This window comes from Tursiops truncatus, chromosome X (assembly GCF_011762595.2).
Source record: "Tursiops truncatus isolate mTurTru1 chromosome X, mTurTru1.mat.Y, whole genome shotgun sequence".
In the NCBI taxonomy this organism is placed as follows: domain Eukaryota; kingdom Metazoa; phylum Chordata; class Mammalia; order Artiodactyla; family Delphinidae; genus Tursiops; species Tursiops truncatus.
In genome coordinates, this window is record NC_047055.1 from 90,263,227 (window position 1) to 90,284,630 (window position 21,404).

Below are 21,404 nucleotides of genomic sequence, written 5' to 3' on the forward strand. Positions count from 1 at the left end.
CACAAGTGCTTACTTAGTTTTCACTATCAATTAAGGTTTCTAAGGGTTAAGAATTCTAATTAGCATATGTAATTAAAACTACTAGAAATACAGGCATAGCTTGTTTTATTGTGCTTTGCTTAATTGTGCTTCTCACTTGTTGCGTTTTTTTTTACAAATTGAAAATTTGTGGCGACCCTGCCTCGAGCAAGTCTATTGGTGCCATTTTTCTAACAGCATTTGCTCACTTCATGTCTCCATGTCACATTTTGATAATTCTCACAATATTTCAAACTTTTTCATCATTATTATATTTGTTATGGTGATCTGTGAACAGTGATCTTTGATGTTAGTATTGCAACTGCTTTGGAGAGCCACAAATCAATGATGAACTTAATCTATAATTGTTGTCTGTGTTCTGACTGTTCCATCAACCAGCCGTTCCCCCATCTCTCTCCCTCATCTTGCGCCTCCCTATTAACTGAGATACAACAATATTGAAATAGGGACAATTAATAACCCTACAATGGCCTCTAAGTGTTTAAGTGAAATGAAGAGTCCCACGACTCTCACTTTAAATCAAAAGCTAGAAATGATTAAGCTTAGTGAGGAAGGCATGAGATATGCCAAAAGGTAGGCCTCTTGCACCAGACTGTTAGCCAAGTTGTGAATACAAATGAAAAGTTCTTGAAGGAAATTAAAAGTGCTACTCCAGTGAATATATGAATGATAAGAAAGCTAAACAGCCTTATTGCTGATATGGAGAAAGCTTCAGTGGTCTGTATAGAAGACAAAACCAGCCACAACATTCCCTCAAGCTAAAGCCTAAACCAGAGCAAGGCCCTAACTCTCTTCAATTCTACAAAGCTGACAGGGGGTGAAGAAGCTGCAGAAGAAAAGTTTGAAGACAGCAGAGGTTGGTTCATGAAGTTTAAGGAATGAAACCATCTCCATTACATAAAATTGCAAGGTGAAAAACCAACTGCTGATGTAGAAGCTGCAGCAAGTTATCCAGAAAATCTAGCCAAAATAATCAATTAATAAAGGTGGCTACAGGGACTTCCCTGGTGGCACAGTGGTTAAGAATCCACCTGTCAATGCAGGGGACACAGGTTCCATCACTGGTCTGGGAAGATCCCACATGCCACGGAGCAACTAAGCCCATGCGCCACAACTACTGAGCCTGTGCTCTAGAGCCCACGGGCCACAACTACTGAGCCCACGTGTCACAACTACTGAAGCCCGCATGCCTGGAGCCTTGCTCCGCAACAAGAGAAGCCACCGCAATGAGAAGTCCGTGCACCACAACGAAGAGTAGCCCCCGCTCAACACAACTAGAGAAAGCCTGTGCACAGCAATGAAGACCCAATGCAGCCAAAAATAAAAAATATAATAACATTAATTTTTTAAAAATTAAAAAAAAAAAAAAATTAAAAAAAAATCAAGGTGGCTACACTAAACAACAGATTTTCTATGTATAAGAAACAGCCTTATCTTGGAAGAAGGTAACATCTAGGACCTTTATAGCTTGAGAGGAGAAGTCAAGTATATCCATACAATGGAATATTATTCAGCTATGCAAAGAAATGAAGTTCTGATATATGCTACAACATGGATAAACATAGAAAACACTTTGCTAAGTGAAATAAACCAGATACAAAGGTCAAATATTATATGACTCCACTTATGAGGTACCTAGAATAGGCAAATTCATAGAGACAGAAAATAGAATAGAGGTAACCAGGGACTGGAGGAGGAATGAGAAATTATTGTTTGATGATTACAGAATTTCTGTTTGGGGTGATGAAAAAGTTTTGGAAATACGTAGTGGTGATTTACAATAGCCAGGACATGGAAGCAACCTAAGTGTCCATGGACAGATGAATGGATAAAGAAGTGGTACATATATACAATGGAATATTACTCAGCCATGAAAAGAAATGAAATTGAGTTATTTGTAGTGAGGTGGATGGACTTAGAGTCTGTCATACAGAGTGAAGTAAGTCAGAAAGAGAAAAACAAATACCATATGCTAACACATATATACGGAATCTAAAAAAAAAGATGGTTCTGATGAACCTAGGGGCAGGACAGGAATAAAGACACAGACATAGAGAATGGACTTGAGGACACAGGGAGGGGGAATGGTAAGCTGGGACGAAGTGAGAGAGTAGCATTGACATATATACACTACCAAATGTAAAATAGATAGCTAGTGGGAAGCAGCCACATAGCACAAGGAGATCAGCTCAGTGCTTTGTGACCACCTAGAGGGGTGGGATAGGGAGGGTGGGAGGGAGGCACAAGAGGGAGGGGATATGGGGATATGTGTATATGTATAGCTGATTCACTTTGTTATACAGCAGAAAGTAACACAACATTGTAAAGCAATTATATATACTCCAATAAAGATGTTAAAAAAAAATACATAGTGGTGATGGTTGTACAACCTTGTGAATGTAATTAATGCCATTGAATTATATTCTTAAGATGGCTAAATGGAAATTTTAATTATATATGTATATATTTACTACAATTTAAAAAATTAATAATGTAATATACTAAAAGACACTGAATTGTACACTTTAAATGGGTAAATTATATGATATATGAATTATATCTCAATAAAGCTTTTTTTTAAAAAAAAAGTAGCACATTTTTCTGCAACTTGCTCTTCTACTTTTAACAATATATCCTAGGGAACTTTCCAAGTCAGGACATAGATAAATTCTTTGTTCTTATTTTTTTATTTACTTATTTACTACAGCTGTGGTTATGCAGATATACTATGGTTTATTAAGCAGTCCAATAAGGCTGGACACATGGGTTGTTTTAAGTCTTTTGCTATTTCAGACAGTGCTACAGTGAATAAGCTTATACACACATGTGAATGTATCACATGAACATATCAAGTCTGTTGTAATACTTATGAATTTTAATTAATCTGTTGAGTGAGAATTATACTGTCCAATTATTATAATTGTTGTTGAGAGTATTTTGTGTGTTTTAGGGCCATTTGTATTTCTTTTTTCTGTGAATTGTGTATGTGTCTGTTGCTGTTCTATTGGTGTGGTTGGTCTTTTATAAATTCCCTTTTAAAGGAGCTTTTATATATTAGGGAGGTTAGTCCTTTGCCTTCGATAAGAATTGCAAACATTATTCTGTTTGCAGTTTGTCTTTTGATTTTGTTTGTTTTTTTATGCTTTAGTTTTAACTTTTATATAGTCAAATTTATCATTTTTTTTTTTTTCAGTATGCGGGCCTCTCACTGTTGTGGCCTCTCCCATTGTGGAGCACAGGCTCCGGACGCACAGGCTCAGGGGCCGTGGTTCATGGGCCCAGCCGCTCCGTGGCATGTGGGATCTTCCCGGACCAGGGCACGAACCCATGTCCCCTGCATTGGCAGGCGGACTCTCAACCACTGCGCCACCAGGGAAGCCCAAATTTATCAATTTTTGAGTCATTTATAAAAGGTCATCCCTGCTGCAAAGTTATAAAGGAATTTGTCCAGTTTTCTTCAATTAGTTTTATTATTTTAATTTCTACATCTAGGTATTTGAGCCATTTGGAGTTCATCCAGGTACATGTTGTAAGGAATGGATTTAGCTGTATGTTTTTCCAGATGTCAGATATCAGCCTTAGTTGTTCCAACAGCAGTTTTTAAAATAAAGTTCATATTTCCCTGACTACTTGAGATTCCACCTTTATTGTATACTCAATTCTGGTACATATTGTTTTTGATTTGGGTTTTTTTTTTTCCGGCTGTGCCACGTGGCATGCAGGATCTTAGTTCCCTGACCAGGGATTGCACCCGGGCCCTGGCAGTGAAAGTGCCAAGTCCTAACCACTGGACTGCCAGGGAATTCCCTGGTATATATTGTATTTATTTCTGGACTTTCTATTTCAGTCTCTTAGTGTGTCTGTCTGCTCATATACCAGTATCACACTGTTTTAATCAGTAACTTTAAAAAAATTACGTTTTCATGTGTGGTCAGGCTAGTCCTCTCTCATTGCTCTTCCTTTTAGCATTTTCCTGGCTATCTTTGCTTATTTTTCTAACCAGTACTCTTTTATCACTACTGTGACCAAGCAGGCCCCTATGGTGTCTTCCCAGGACAGACCCCTCCCCCATATCCTCTGCTTTAGCTCCTGTCTGAAGTACCTAGATAATAGTATCTGCTGCACATTTCTGGAGTTGTTTTACAGATGCAAAAACCCCCACAAAATGGAAGAAATTAACTACTTGATGACCATGAGCATGTAGTCCCCAGATCTACTGGTGCCTAAGGATTGATAATGTTAACCCCTGTTACCTCACCATCAACCAATCAGAGAACTGTGCACGAGCTGATCACTTACCCTGGGACTCCTCCTCCCTCACCTTGCCTTTAAAAATGCTTTGCTGAGGCCCATTGGGGAGTTTGGGCTTTTTGAGCATTAGCTGTCTTGGACTACTTGTATGGCACCTTACAATAAATGCTGCACTTTCCTCCACCATGTTACCAAGTCCAAGCTCTCTCTGCTCACCGCATGACAGGCCAATAAATCGGGAGACAAGGTGTTGAGGCAAAGAGTAGCGACTTTATTCCAAAAGCTGGCAGACCAAGATGGCAGACTAGTGTCCTACAGTGTCTTATCAGTGTCTGGATGCTAGTTTCTTTTATAGAACAGAGAGGGGAGGAGGTGAGGAAGTAAAGTAAAAAGGCCATAAGTCTTGCAAAATATCTCCTGGTTTTGGCCAGCCTCGGGGAGGGGATATGTTAATTTCTTCTTTTCTGCAGCCATTCACAGGTGGGCAGGGTCAGGGTGCTTCCCTGTGAGCTGAACAAAGGCACTTTAGTTTAACATTCAGGCAGAGGGGCAGGGTTTCCCGAGGAAGGCCATTACATATGCCAATAGCTATAGATAGAACAAAAGCAATGGAAAGCAAAGGTCAAAGTAAAAGAAACAGATCCAACATGGAGTCAGATTTTGTTCTTCCCTGTTACAACCACAGCCTGGTGTCAGTCGATTGGCTTTACTGCATGCAGGTGAGCAGACCCAAGTTTGGTTCAGTAAGAATACCTTGTAAACCATTTAGTTCTGAAACCAAGCAGGACCCTGTGGGGCCCTCCCTGGTACAAATCCTTTCCATGTCCCCCATTTCTTGTTTGTAGGAAATAGGCTTCGTTCAGCCCCCTTGACCTTCCCTGAGTTCCAAAGGGCAGATTCAAACAGTTCGCTAATTAGCGAAGGAAGGGGATGTAGAAACAAGGGAGGAGCGGTCAAGAAACAATAGTGCAGACTTGGGGCAGGGTCCTGGCTTCTCCTCAAGGAATATACATAACAATACCTTTGAGTTCTGCAGGAACTAATGCCCCCACCCAGGTGGAGGATGGTAACTTCAGGTAACTTTTGCCTATAAAAACTTCTCCCCTAAGACCATTGGGGAGTTTGGGGGTTTTGAGCACAAGCCACCTGTTCTCCTTGCTTGGCCCTGCAATAAACCTTTCTCTGCTCCAGACTCTGATGTTTTGGTTTGTTTGGCCTCACTGTGCATTGGGCACACGAACTTGTGTTCAGTAACAGCCAGCAGGCTAGAATCAAGTCTGCAACATAATCCATTCCAGTTTATCAAGTATTAATGCTTTTTTTTTTTAGCAGAAATTGAATAAATCACTTGCAATAAAACTGTAAATACAATTTGGTAAACAGTTTTTTCATTTAAGCACTTTCTTGTTATTACAGTCTTTTTAAACATAACATTCCATAATTTCCATAACTATTCATCTACTGTTGGATACTTTCCATTTTCCCTATTGTTTCTATTCCTTTTCATCATGAAAAACAAAACAAAACAAAACAACAACCCTGCAATGAGTATCTTTATGCATAAGATCACTTTAAATAGTTTTCGGCACTGATCTTTAGTGGGATTATTGAAGTGGCATCTTTAAAATTGTGGATACACATTACTAAACCTTCTACCTGTTTACACTCCAACAAGCTAGTTCATGCAGCATCAACTTTGCCACACTTTTCTCATCAGCAATTGATTACCTCAGTACTTTGAAAGGTCACTTACAGCATTTTAAGTGTGCAAACGTGGGGTGAGTGGGATCCATTGTGTTGGGATTAGTTGTAGCCAATGGGGGAGGTTAGATTGCCCAGGGACTGAATTGTTCTTCTGTTTGTTTTTTTGTCTGCTTTTTGTTTTCTCAATTCTGACTAAATTGTTTTTAACAAATGAGGTTTCCAAAGACAATGAGGAAAAGTGGAGATCAGGAAGGAATAGTTTCATTATAGTTTCATTATGGAGTAAATAGAAAATGTTTTCTATTTCAAATAAGTTACTCAAACTTTTGGAACACTACCCATTGAAAAGCTGGAGGCTACATGAATTATGTTTTGGTACAGTTGGTACCAGTGTTAAGATATCAGTGTTCATAATGAAAATGTTTATTACTGCTGACTGAAAAAAACAGAAAACAAAAAACAAAAAAAACCCCCACTATTCAAAGTGGGAATTAAAAAAAAAAAATCACCCGCCTTGAACCCATCAGGAGGATCAAAGCACCTTTTAAAGCCTGTGTACACAATTTACATATTAAACCACTCGTCATTGAGCCAACAAAATGACAGCTTTTTAGATACTGGGAAAGAAAAAAACTCACACTAGAAAAGTATATTATACAACCAAATTCCTTGAGGTAATGGCAAGGGCATATCACCGCAAGAAAAAAGGGAAGAGCATTAAAAAGTTCCTTCTCAGCCCTTAGGTCCTTTAGAGAAATGATTGCCTTTTAACTCATTTTTGGACATGTTTTGGATGCATTTTGGATACAAAGGTCTATTCTTTGTTATCTTAAGAGCACTGTTTTGTTTCCATTTTCTCCCCATTTCTCCATAATCGTTTGATTCTAAATACCATTTCCATGACAGGAAAGTGGCTTCTTTTTGTACTTGGCAGATACTGCTATAAGTATGTGAAAGTGTCATTTGGATGTCATTGGCCCAGTCAACCCTCTTCCAATTTGTAATTTTGCTCTTTCAGTTTGTATTTCTCTTTTCTCCTTTTTTCCATTTCAGTGGCCCATCATTTGCTGTTTCTCTTATTCTTTAGCACCTCATTAGGAGTGGGTAGGCAATGGGGAGGAAGGAGTGTATGAACTCAAACCTGTTAACTCTTGGAAAAAATATTTCAGTGAAGATCTCTGAAGTTATGTCCCTTAAAGTTATTTTGTTTCCGAAACGTGTAATCTTACGCAAATTGAAGACTAACATCTCCAGCCAGTCTTAGAATTGTATTTTGGGGGGGCGCAGGGTGAGGAACTTGAATCAACCCTTGCATTTAGAGCACCAGGACTTGAAAAGCCAAGTGCAATTATGTAAGTCAGTATTTTAAATAATACAACCTCTACCAGAATTTCTTGTTTTTCCTTCATCTCCATATTCTCGGAATAGGAATACTGATAGGGCTGTTTTAATTGTACAGCGAATGCGGGTGCAATGCAAGCTCAAAACAAGTTTGGGGGCTGGTTTACGTGAACCTGAATTAGCTGCTTGGCAATCAACACGGTTTTTCATTCAACAGAATCTCGTGAGGCTTCTGGGTGAAGAACTTGCCCTTTTCCTGTCAGATTTAAATAATAAAAATGATGCTTAAAAATTATGTCCTCTTGAATAACTCGTGTCAGGTCAGTTCTTAGGCCTCCCTCTTCCTCCTCAGGTTCCTGGCAGGAAACGCGTGGAGAAGGAGAGGATGAAAACGTTCCAGTTCCCAGCTGCAGCGCGTTAGAAAAATTTTCCATCCGTTAGTTGAGCCCTTGACTGCTTGAAAAGTGTGGTTTGAAACAGGGTTTCTCTTATCTCTTTTTAAAAGCCTCTTTCTGGTATAGTGTTACAAATAGCAAGCGGGTTTCCGATTTAACCAAGTGACGCCTCCTCCCCTCCAGCCCTGAGGCGCTTTAAAACAAAATAACCAAAATTCAGGTTCTGTAAATTCTAGAGGGGGAGGGGTGGGAAACCAGGCTTGTGGAGGGCAACGGACTACAATTCCCACAAACCCTCGCAGGCTGGTATCCAGCCTGTCTCTCCCCTCTCTCCCTCCCCACGCCCCTGTGCCCTGCGCTTGCGCGGAAAGCCCTCCGCTTAGAGGAGGGGGCGGGGACAGAACTACGCGCCTGGAGGAAAAGGAGGAGGAGGAGGAAAAAAAGAGACCATAGACTTCCACCTGGGCCTAGAGCGGTTCTTAAAGTAGCGGGGAGAGGCGGGCGGGTTGGGACCACCTTCAATACAGGCCGCCGGCGGTATCATGGCGACCCGGAACGCCCCTCCCCAAGGTGAGCGGCCGGGGCCCGAAGTAGTATCTTAGAGACGGCTCACAGCTCTCGACCTTGGCTCGGGGGTGCGTCTTCCTTCCCCTGTCCCAGGGTTCCTGGGGGCTCTGTTTGCTTGAGGCAACCCTTTGAGCACCCACTTCGGACTAGACTCGCTCTCCCCTCTAGGACCCTCGCCCTCAACACAGCCCCATCTCCTGCCTTACCTTCACCTCCGGCCGTTCCTGTCCATCTTCTAACGTTTTTTGGTTGTTGTTTTTTTTAAGTCTTGGTTTTGAAATCATTTCTTCTTGTCGGGCCTCTAACCGGTTCCATCAGTGGAGGACCCCCCCCCTTCTTTCTCCCACTGATGAAAACGGACCCTGCACTGACCCTGAACCTGAGATTTGGGGGTGACCTTTCATGCTGTGAAACTTTGAACTGACCCGCTGAGATTGGGGGGAGACCCTGCTGTGAAACTCTGACCTGTCCCTACTGAGATTTGGGGTGCGGGGGTGACCCCTCTGCTGCGTAAGTGACGTTGCCCCGGCACCCAGGCCGGTCTCTGGGCCTTTGAGAAGGAGATGCGTGGCCCTTTACTGTCAAGGCCCTAGTCTCAGGGATTGGGTTTAAGAAACTTTGTTTCCATCTGGGCGTTTTTAGCTGTATGCCAAATGTAACAATGAGTTGTAACAGATGAAAATGTACAGGGCATTTTTAACTTTCGGTTGACTGTAAATTTGTTGCTTTCATTTTTTGCTTTGAAGAATATGAAAGTGATGATGATTCTTACGAAGTGTTGGATTTAACTGAGTATGCAAGAAGACACCACTGGTGGAATCGAGTGTTTGGCCACAGTTCCGGACCTATGGTAGAAAAATACTCAGTAGCCACCCAGATTGTAATGGGTGGAGTGAGTGGCTGGTGAGAAAAACGTCTTTTTTTGTTAAATTTCATTGGGAGCCTGACTACTGCCCTTTTGTATCTGGGCCAATTACGTGCTCAGTCAGTGGCTTTACACTGTTAATCCCAGAAGAGCTGTACCTTGAGGCTTTTCTCTGTGGTATGATTAGTGTAATCAACACTCAGAGACTGTTGGGTTTTGGTGATCATCCTCCGCCACCCTCCACTGTCCCCTCCTCACCCTTCCTTTGATTCTTTGTATATTTTCGCCCATTTCAGATTTCGCAGATCTAGTGAATCTGATTCAGTGACAGTGGGTAAGGAGGGAAAAATATAGAAGACTTAATTATATGTAAATAATCTTTACTTGTTCAGTGCTAACAACCGGAAAACCCTGTGAGAATTCCCGCAGTAAAACTGGTCTCCAGGATTATCGGCCCTGTGGAGAGCAGTGTAAAATTCTCAGTAAAAAGTACTGATTATGTTACAGATGATTCTAATTTGGATTATGATAATACTTTGAAGAAGAGTTGTAGATTGGGTCTTGGTTGGAATTAAAGGACTGATTGCTTACTCAGTAATAATACTGTGGAGTACATTAAGGGGGAGAGGTTAATAAGCATTAACCTAACCAGTTAACATTTCAGATCACATGATTATATAATTGCTACTGTAGATATAATTCTGTTATTCTTAGACTAAAAGATTAGCCAAATAACAAGGGTCAGAAACAAGTTTGACTCTTTATTTTGAAAATGTTCATGACCCTAGAGAATTTCTGAAGTTAGTGTACGTGCTTAACTTGTGAGTAATCATTTATTTCTTAGATTCTAAGTTAAATTCATCTTACATTAATTTAAATATTTACATATTTAAACTGAGTATAAAATGATTTTTTTGATTTGTGTTTTACTTGCACCTTGGAACAATGGTGCACTCTTTTATGCCTTTTTTTAATAAGTGCCATTTTATGGTAGAAACACTCACTGTGAAGATTCTGTGACAAAGAGGTGCAGTATTTATTCATGATGTGTACTTATTAGTGCTGCTTATGAAAAAAGCCTGCAGTTAGAGAGATGCCTGGTCAGAGCCCTGGTTATTCAGATGATTTTTCACAGGCCAGTGGTACCTTGATGCCCACAATTCAGGGCCTGGCCTTCCGCTTAAATAAGCTCGCGATTTGGTGCCATGGGTGATGGGTTAATGTGAGTCAAGGCCTAAAGCCCCACCTTAAAAGAGACTAAAAAATAATTGAGCAATAGAATTAAATTGCTGTGTGTTTTCTCCTTGTAGGCTAAGCTTGGTGAGAAGCCCAATGATTGGCAAGCGTTTGCTTGGAAAGCCTAGAGACAGAAGAGGGGAAGTTAGTAGACTCATTTTAGTGGCTCATGCCGTCAAGCAAAGGATAGACATGCTTGTGGAGCACATTCCCCAGGATGTTGTTAAGACCTGGCTGCTGCTTGCCTCCTCTGTTCCCTTCTCTGAGTCTTTGTTGCTGTCTCCCCTACTGAGGGACACATATGTTTGAACTGTAGCCAGGTGTCAGTCCAGGAGCTGTGTAATAGGACCCTAATATTATACAGGTGATTTATTGCAATGACTTTAGATTCAGTGTAATAAATTTTTGGAATTTTCTTAGGGTATGAAACTGATGTACTGTTGTGGCATACATTAAGGAGGAATGGTTAATAGATGTTAACTTAACGAGTTAATAATTCAGACCAATTCAGGACATGAATGGGAAACTGAGGAGATTATGTTTAGCTGTAGGTAGCTATAGGTTCTTGATCATAATAAGAAATTAAAACTGATAGCAGGATGGGTGGCTGCTAGGCGAGATGGGAGGTGTGAAGATTAGCTAGAGTGTCCTTAGTGTGGTCTGGAAGCAGGGTAGTGATGCCCTTGAGGATGGAAAGAAGACAAAAGACAATCAAATGATGTTTTGGCGATACTCGAGTATATACAATTGGCCGTCAGTTGGACCCCAAAGGCAATGAAGAAGGCAGCCTGAGATGAGCATGAGATAACAGGCCTAGAGAATGGTGCAGTCACTTACAAATTGGGACCTTAGCAACAGCTGGTTTGGTTGGAAAGATGTTTGCTTTGGGACATTTTGAATATGTGGTTCTGGGTGGCAAGAGAAGCTCATCATTTAATTGGAAATGTAAATTTTCCATTTATGAAGGTGTATGTGTATTAGTTTCCTAAGGCTGTTGTAACAAAGTACCACAACTAGGTAGCTTAAAATGAGAGAAACTTATTCTCTCACAGGTCTGGAGGCTAGAAATTTGAAAGCTGTCAACAGGGTTGGTTCCTTCCTGGAGGCTCAGGGAGAATTTGTTCCATGCTTCTCTCCTGTCTTCTGGTGGTTGCCAGCAATCCCTGGCATTCCTTGACTTGTAGACATATCACTCCAATTCTGCCTCTGTCGTCACATGGCTGTCTTCCCTCAGTGTATCTCTATGACACATTGGATTTGGGGCCCACCCAACTCCAGTATAGCCTCATCTGAACTAACTATATCTACAATGACCTTATTCCAAATAAGGTCACATTCTGAGGTTCTGGGAAGGACATGGATTTCGGGGGTGACACTCTTCAACCCAGTACAGAAGGCTGGAGTTGGGAATCTGAGATTCTTTTGCATACTGGGTCTGGAATACTTAAGGGAATAATGAGCTCACTGAAGGAGAGAATCAAAAAAGAAGTATGGGTTGACATCCTTACAGGATAGATGAGACAAAACAGGTTTAATATAGAGATAGGAATAGATAAGGAAGCCATGAGAAATATGGGCTGAAGTATAGTCGTGAAGGTGGAACTCCAGCTGGACCTTAAAGGGTAGGAAAGTTTTAGATAGGCAGAGCTAGGTAGAAACCCCTAGAAACAGGGAGGTTAATAGCTTGAGCAACAGTGGTGACATATTTGGAAACTGGGTTGGAGCAGAAGGTTTGGGTAGAGTGAGAGTCGGCCAGGTGTGTGGAACATCTTGAGTGTATTAAAAAAAAACAAAACAAAACTGAGCACTTTTATTATGAGGAATTTCAACTTAATACAAGTATAGAAGGAAGAGTATAACGAACCCCTGAGTACTCAACATTTAGTTTCAGTAGCCAGTCTTTTTCCTGTAAATTCCCCTCTTCTTCTCTCCATCCCTTATTTTGAAGCACATCTCAGACAATTTAGTTATGCACTTTTGACTAGTCTATATAACTGACGGGAAACATTGTGGGTTTCTGAGCGGGTAAGGGGCATGATCAAAAGAACTGGGAAGACATTAAGATTTTATTAGGAAAGCAGTGAAAAGAAGAAGGGAGAGAGTCTAGTACATCATTGATTGTTCTCATCCATTGTCATTTCTTCCATTAAAGGTGTGCGGGATTTTTATTCCAGAAAGTTGGAAAACTTGCAGCAACTGCAGTAGGTGGTGGCTTTCTTCTCCTTCAGGTATGTCAGAGCTTTTGGTCCTTGCCTCTGCTTACATATGTAGCCCTTAGGAACTGAGAAAGTCAAGTTTAGCCATTTCACTCCTGTCCATTTTAATAGAAGATGGAATTTCTCTTTTAGGCATCAGTTTATGGAAAAACTTAAATGAGTTTTGAAAGCTGGCATCTGTCATGAAAAGCATCAATTTAAATACTTCTGAGGTTTTTTAAGCATAGTTTGATCCCAGCTATTAAAAACACAACTGTTAAAATTTGAGGTATCTCATTTTTTGTTATTTACCTAAATTTTCCTTGAAGCATCTCCCTGGAAAAATAAACATTTCATCAATAGCATAACCTGTTCATGCTGACCATTTAAAACATATATTTAAAATTCACACACACTCTCAAGAACCTGCTGTATAAAAAAATAAAATATAATTCAAAAATTCAAAAAAAATTCACACACACTCTCATACACAATATATAAAATTCAAGAAGTCTCTTTCCTGTTTCCTAGCCAGTTTTCCTTCCTAGGGGAAAATGCTGTTAGCAATTTCTAACATGTTTTTTAAAACTAGGGAACCATAGTAATATAGAAAGTGGAAAATTGGGTTTAAAAAATCATTCATAATCCTATTTCTGAGGCAAGTGGATTTGAAGTTTTAGTCTTGTTCATGTTCCTCTAAGTATAAGGTTCAAAAATGCTTTGCTGTTAGAGGATGTTTATCAGGATATTATCTGGCATTCATGTCTGTTTGGCATATATTTTCCCCAAAATATCATTCCCTGAAGATCAAATATAGTAAATCCTAAAATTAAAAATTTCTGGGAATGAATGTTAGCAACAATTTTAAAGATACAGAAATCTGTCAGATTTTAAAAATGATTGATGGTCATAGCAACCAAAATCTGAGTTCAGCACCTAAGCCATTGATCATGTAATAACCAGTGTCATTGCCTGAAGTACAAAGGGACTGGATTCATATGTGTTAAGCACAGATTTTAAGTTGTTTACTAAGCAGTTTAAATATATACATATATATATGTATTTTTTTTTCTGTTGGTGGTATTATTAGGGGTAATTGCTTATGACTTGTGGTAAGAGGTAAAAAGGAATATGGTTCATATCTAAATTTAGTCCTTTGGATGAATATGCCAGTATTTGTACAAAGGAGAATTTTATTTAAGCTGATTTTTGACTTGGGTTTATATAGAACCAAGAATTAAGATATTTATATAGTTATCAAGAATCAAGATAGTGAATTCTATAGCTATTTTGAAAACTCAGTTGTCATTTCTGTTTAGTGGAAAAGGGTACTGGACCAAAACAGAGTTCCCTAAAATGTTAACAGATAGAGAGAATTATACATTTCAGTGTACTCTGCATGTCAGTTTTTCAGAAGTCCATTTCAGTCCACTTGATATGTACCCTTCAAACCCACGTTTTGCTGTTGCCACCTTCTACTTCGTGTCTAGTCCACATATTGTTTGAAGTCACTGATTAGAAGAGCATGAGACCTGTCAGCATCAAACCAATTTTTCCCACAAATATGACTTACCTTGAAAACTCAGTAGAAGGAAACAAAGAAGAAAAAAGAAACAAATGGCATTTAGGCTAATTACCTATTATTTAGTCTCGCTTCCATATTTTTATTAAAGATAAATATTAGTTTGCTGACAACTTAAAGCTTTTCTAGTAACTCAGGTGTTTTCCAGTAGATATTTACCACACTGCCATCTTAAAACAGACAGTGGTATATAAATCTTTTAAATTTATTTATTTATTTTTTTGAGTTGTACATGCCCATAATTCAGAGGGTCAAGTACATGTATAATGCTTATTACAGATTAGGGTAGTTCTTTGCCTCCCTCGCTACCTCCCCATTTTTCCCTCCCTTGAGGTAACCAGTTTGAACTACTAGCTGATTCTTAAGGTATTTATTTCCTTTTTCCTAAACAAGTGAATTGGACATTTATCTTTCAGTTTGAGGTATTAACTGTTGGCTTCCCGTTATGGAATATGGGAATTTAGCTATGACGTATTGAACTTCTCTGTGTGCCCCACCCCCCCAACCCCCACATCATCTGAGTATTGTTATTTCATAATTGTATTAGATCATTACCTGGAGTTCACTGAGCTCTGGAATCTGTAAAGTAATGTCTTTAACCATGTTCAGGAAGGTTTTGGCCATTATTTCTTTAAATATTTTCTCCTATTCTTTCTCCTTCTGAACATGACTCTGATTGATGAATGTTGGGCTCTTTGATAATGTTCTGAGGTTTTGTTCATCTAGTTTTTCAGTCTTTTTTCAGATTGTGTAATTTCTAGTGATCTAGCTTCAGGTTCACTGACTCTCTGTCATCTACCTTCTGCCGTTAAGGCTATCCAGTGAATTTATTTCAGATACTGTATTTTCCAATTCTAGAATTTTCATTTGGTTCTTTTTATATTTTCTATATCTCTGATGAGATTTCTTATCTTTTCAGTGATTACAACTGTAGTTTCCTTTACCTCATTGAGCATAGTTACAGTACTGCTTTAAAGTCCTGTAAATTTCAATATCTGGGTCATCTCAGAGTTGGCATCTGTTGATTTTCTTTTGCGACTAGGCCACATTTTCTTGTTTTATCATATCAAATAACTTTGTATTTTATCCCTGGGCATTAGGAATGTTACATCGTGGAGAATCTGGATTCTGTTTTATTCCTCTGAAGTTTGTTAATGTTTTGATTTTAATAGGCAGTTAACTTGGTTAGACTCAAATTGCAAACTCCATTTCACCTGTGGTGGATAGTGGCTCAAATCTCAGTTTATTATTTTTTATTTTTATTTATTTTTTTTTTTTGCGATACGCGGGCCTCTCACTGTTGTGGCCTCTCCCGCTGCGGAGCACAGGCTCCGGGCGCGCAGGCTCAGCGGCCACGGCTCACGGGCCCAGCCGCTCCGCGGCATCTGGGATCTTCCCAGACTGGGGCACGAACCTGTGTCCCCTGCATCAGCAGGCGGACTCTCAACCACTGCGCCACCAGGGAAGCCCTCAGTTTATTTATTTTTTAAGCCTTAGCCAGAGTGCTTCATTATGCCCCATGAATGTGTGGTTCAGAACTTGGGTAGAGTTTACACATAGAATTTGGGGCTCCCCTTCTCTAGCTGTGTCCTTTCTGGCAGCTGTTATTGTCCTGGGCTCTGCCCTCTGGTTCTTCAGGCCAGAAAGGTGGCATGTTTTCTATTGAACTTTTAGCCACCCTGCAACTGCATCTTATCCTCAGGATAAAGCCAAAAAAATGGGCAACTTACCTTACATTGGTCTCTTCCTACAAGTTTCACCTCCTCTTCAAAATCTGCTTCCTTTTGTTAATTCTGGAGCCCTTGTGTTTTAACCAGGGTTTATAGTCGCTGTCTATGGGAGGGACCTTAAGGTTCATCATCCCCTCCATGTCTGTGACCCAAATTGCCATGTCAGGTATTGCCAGGAAAAGCTTTCACTTGCCATTTGGTTTCATTACCACTCTGTTTTGCTGAGGCTAGAGTTAGAAGTGATAGAAGGTGAGTAAATATAGGGATAAATGCAGATAAATAGATTCTTCTATGGAGTCATTCACAGTGAAAATGGAACCTAAGATTCCCAGCCTATTTATATAAAATCAGATATTTTTATTTTTTGAAGTATTTTATGTGTGGTTCATACTTAAAGTGATGTATTAAAAGATTACAAAGAAAGCATAAGCTTGGTAGAAGTGATTTATAATGGTATACAAGGCTCAATTGTTTACTACTCATGTGATTCTTTATATGTTGATTGTATTATTCGGAGGGACTACCTTTACTGACTTAACACACACACTGTTGTTCCTGCTCAGATTTTGCAGTGTCTCAGTAGCACCATATGAGAGTTTTTCTTAGGGGTAGTAGGCATTTAGCTGTAGTTTTATTAAAAGGATTTATGGCATGAAGGTTGTTTAGAGCATATTTTCTTTTATATTTCACTTTCAAAAGCAATTACCAGAAAGTATTCTTAATTTGACTAAAGAGTCAGAGTTAGTGAAGAGCCTTTATCAAGCTACTTTAGTGACCTAATAGCTGATTGGCTACTGATCTCTTATAATTAAACATTTCTTTAATTAAAGGTACTTTTTTATTAGCTATATAATTTCAATAGTCTCTGTGCCTTTTTAGCTAATTCTCAAATTCCAAAAATTATGATAGGATTATAGAATAGTTATAATACAATTTTTGGAATCTTTTCCCATTAAGTACTATACTTCTCTTAACATAGTGTTCATCACATCTAAGTAATTATTTATGCTTAAGTCTGTTTTCCCTAATGGACCATAAGCTCTCTGAGGGTGGGGACCTATGTCTCCCTTGTTCTTGGCCACAACTTGGAGACCTAGAACAGTGCTTGGCACAGAATAGGCACTCACTGTCTGTTAATGAATAAATTAGTGGATAAATTGTGATTTCTTACCCATAAGCTTCATACATTTCTTGAAATCTAAATGTTCATATATTAGCAACGTAGTTGGTTTAGAATTAACCATTTTTATCACATTTTTGCAGATTGCCAGTCACAGTGGCTATGTGCAGGTCGACTGGAAGAGAGTTGAAAAAGATGTAAACAAAGCAAAAAGACAGATTAAGAAACGAGCAAATAAGGCAGCACCTGAAATCAACAATATAATAGAAGAAGTAAGACAATGTACATTTTTGGCTCCTTTTTTTTTTTTAGTGAATCTCAGTAGAAAATGTGACTAGGGATTATCTTCTTTAAAAAAAAAATGGTGTTTCTGGTCATATCTAGAGTGTTAAGTAAAATTTGGGATCAAGCCACCATTTAAATCACTCATTTTTTTTACTTGTTAACTAAAACTACCTTTTTTTTGAAGTAGAATAGTTTGAAAATGTATATATTTATTTTATTAACATATATATTAGTTTTATTCATGTTTTTATGTGAATTTTGCCTGTTTTCTTCTTATATTCTGTTTAGAATTGAATTGCATGCTCCTTTGCCTTTATTTTAATTCTGTCCTTTTACTTCCCCCAACTTTTATTTTGAAAAATTTCAGATCGGTTGAAAAGTTGAAAGACAAAAACAGTGAATACCCAAATACCCTTCACCTATTCATCAAATTGTTCATGTTTCACCACATTTGCTGGTGCGTGTGTGTGTGTGTGTGTGTGTGTGTGTGTGTGTGTGTGTGTGTGAGTGAGAAATTTACCCTTTTTTTTTTGTTTTTTCCCGAACTGTTTAAGACATCAGGTCTTTTTATTCTTAAATACTTCAGCACATATGTCCCAAGAGTACAGATATTCTCCTATACTATTACCATTACCCTTATTAATCCCCCCAAACTTAACATGATACAATAATATTTCCTAATATAGAGTTCATATTACAATTTTTCCACAAAATATCTTTTACATCGTTTCCCCCCGATTAAGAATTACATTTGCATTTGGTTGTCATGTCTCTGAAGTCTGCTTTAATCTTAGATGGTCCCCTCATCTGTTTTTTTGTTTTTGTTTTTCTGTCTTTCATGACACATTTTTGAAACATCTAGGCAGAGTATCGTACAGTCTGGCTTTGTCTGATTGCTTCTTCATGATTTTATTTGGGTTAAACATTTTATCAAGGTGTTATTTTTTTGATCCTGTGCATTTTTTCCTACTGGCTAAGTGAACTGACTGTTAATAAGTATCATTGTGCATATGCTGTGGGAATTTATTAAATCATCTACGTTAAAAACTTGCTGAATGGACCATTTATGCCAGCCCTATAGGGAGATTTCTTTTTACCTGTGAGAATTTTGCTGTCCATATGCCTGTTATCTCAGAAGCAGGAAGTTTACTGGGCCTGGCTGGGGGCTCTAGGCTCCTTCAGTCTGTAACGGACAGCCCTGGCATCTTGCCTGGTTGTTGGCACCTACAATAGTAGGTACACAAGAATTTTTGCTAAATATTTACTGAATTGAGGAAAACATCTGAAAACGATACTTAGCTCTGGATTTAATAATTAAGAGTATTTTTAAGAATTTATATCTTTTCTTTTTCTTATTGTGGTAAAATATACATAACATAAAATTTACCATTTTAACTATTTTTAAATGCACAGTTCACTGGCATTAAGTACATTCACACTTTCGTGTAACCATTACCACTATCCATTTCCAGAACTTTTTCATCATCCCAAATAGAAACTGTAACCATTAAGCAGTAATTCCCACAATCAGCCCCTCTCCCCAGCCCTTGGTAACCTCTGTTCTACTTTCTGTCTTGATGAATTTGACTATTCATATAAGTGGAAATTATAACAACATTGTCGATTTTTGTCTGTCTTATTTCACTTACTGTAATGTTTTCAAGATTCATCCATGTTGTAGCACAAATCAGAGTATTTTTCTTTAAACTTTGTTTCAGGCAACAGAATTTGTCAAACAGAACATTGTGATATCCAGTGGATTTGTGGGAGGCTTTTTGCTAGGCCTTGCATCTTAAGGATAAGAATGTTCTATCACAGTGGAGTCACCTCTGAGAAGAGAAATGGTGGTGACAAGATGGTCTCAGCATTACCCATTGACAGATTCTCCAGGATGACAAGAAACAACTAGCTGGACAGTACCAAACTCACTGCTTAGCATTTTGCCATCTGAAATTTGGCAGACTGGTATCTGCTATAAAACAATCTATATGGTCTGTGTATAATAGTATTCCTGAGCAAATCATGGCTTTCATTATTTTTTAAAAACTTGCATTTGTTTAAAATTTGCCTATAAAACACCACCGTTGGATGTAGATATGGAGAGAGAGAAAAATTTGTTGGCTATATTCCCCAGTGAAGTATCATCATCATTTTATTTAAATAAGATGTTCTCCATTGTGCTTTTTAGTATAGTGCCAATAATTTAAAAATTTGTATTATAGCTTCAACAGTAGGGCTGACTTTTTTTTTAAGGATATGTTTGCAATAAACTGAAGAACTGTAATGCCCTTTTATGGAAGGATTTACAAATAATAGAATTCTTAAAGTTACTAAACAAATTTAATACCAATTTTTAGGTTGTTTTTTCCTGCAATTCTTACTTTGCTTACTATGTAATAACTGTAGTAAATGCTCTTCTAGGGAAATACTACATGTCTAAAGCTCTTCTTTTTTTTTGATGTCTGTAGTTGTAAAAATATCTTCTTGCATATAAGCTTCTAATTTTTTTATTCATTTGTTTATCTTGGCAGCCTGGGTAGAATTAATTATTTTGAGGGTACATATAGTTGGGTCACTGATTCGTTTTATTAACTTTGAGTGAAGCTTGTTTTTCATTTTAAAAAATCCTAATTATTATTTAGACCCTTTCTTTACAAAGAGGTAAAAATCACCTTAAAATACTTAGTAGTATAGTATGAATTTATTGTCTGAAGAACAGTGATTTTCTATATAATCATGAAATTGCAGTTTAAAGAGAATCATCTCTTTGATCTAGTCTTGAGATGTAAATGCTGAGGCTTTCAGCTTTTTAGGTAGCATTTTATGTTGGTCCCAACACTAGGCCAGTTGACTTGTTTCTCAGGGCAAATATCACACTCCCTCAGAGGGTCCTTGGCCTAGAAAAGCTTTTTGTATTGTTTGTTTTGTCCAGAGTTCTACGTTGGAATTGGGAAAAACAGCAGAACAACATGTGTTGGAATCTTCAGATTGGAAAGACTTTGCAGATACTCAAGACTATCTCCTTTTGATAGGAAGTCTCTATAGTATTTTTTGTGTATTGTAAACATAAGGCATTTCATGCTTTTGAGATTGTTATAGTCTGTGTGCTTTCATTTTTGCAAGACTCCTTAAAATTGAATGTGGGATTGATCTTCATTTTCTTCCTTTACTCTCAGCGCCTCAGATAAAATGCTAAATAAAACTCAGACTTTCTTAATATGAAGTGATGTTGCTTATAAATACTTAATTTTTCTTCTTTGAGCTTTTCTCTCTTTCTGCCTTGCCTAGCTTTTCATGACTGTGGAATTAAAAGGGAAAAATATTCTACGTTAGGTAGAACCTGGGCCACGCTTCTGTGTGCCATGTCTGCATGATACCTTTCATCTGATGCAGTGTGGCAGGCTACTGTGGGAAGTTCTAGGAGCTGGCTCAGTTTGTTCATTTTCGAAATATTTATAGTGTCTGTTCTGTGTGTGATATATTGGGAAAGTGGGGGGCACAAAAATGTCTGCCCTCAAATAAAGACTAAATATTCCTATATGAAAAGTTACATACTACTATAGGAGAACTTGGCGTATGATTTAGTGGCAAATGAGTTGTAGAGGTAACTACTTTCAGAGTCCAAACATGAATGAAAAGTGAAAAAGAGCACTTCATTTTTTACCTATACATTTCCAAGTATTTGTTGATTTGTTTGAAAATATTTGTATACCAGTGTAAAATATTATCAGCTCTCTCCATACTCTCTCCTCTCTGTTAGTGCCCCTTGTTCTGCCTCGTGTCCGTGCCGTTTCCCCACGAGGCTGTACGCTACTTGAGGCAGTCGTGTGCGGTGTTAATTAATCTATAACTTGTGACACAGCCTGTGTAATGCTTTGCTCACCATAGGTATTCAGCTGATGTTGTGAATGAGTATGTGAAAAGCATATTTTACTGTGCTAGAGTTGGTGTCAACCTATAGGAAATCTTCTCAGTATGGCAGCCCCGAGAATCAGAAGCTCCGTTAGAAATGACTTGGTGGGGCTTGGCCTGAATGAAAAGCCTATAGCCTGCCTTTGTCTAAAATGGGGATTTTTATGTTTGAGGGCATAAAG

At 38.5% G+C, this 21,404-nt stretch overlaps 1 protein-coding gene across 1 annotated transcript; it reads left to right on the forward strand.

The window, feature by feature from the left end:
- The first annotated feature begins 8,142 nt into the window (after positions 1–8,142).
- Positions 8,143–20,533, forward strand: FUNDC1 (FUN14 domain containing 1). Its single transcript, XM_004318758.4, has 5 exons — positions 8,143–8,300; positions 9,044–9,200; positions 12,551–12,626; positions 17,169–17,297; positions 19,029–20,533. Exons 1-5 carry the CDS (start codon positions 8,273–8,275, stop codon positions 19,104–19,106), a joined length of 468 nt encoding a protein of 155 aa, XP_004318806.1. The 5' UTR covers positions 8,143–8,272; the 3' UTR covers positions 19,107–20,533.
- The last annotated feature ends 871 nt before the right edge of the window (positions 20,534–21,404 follow it).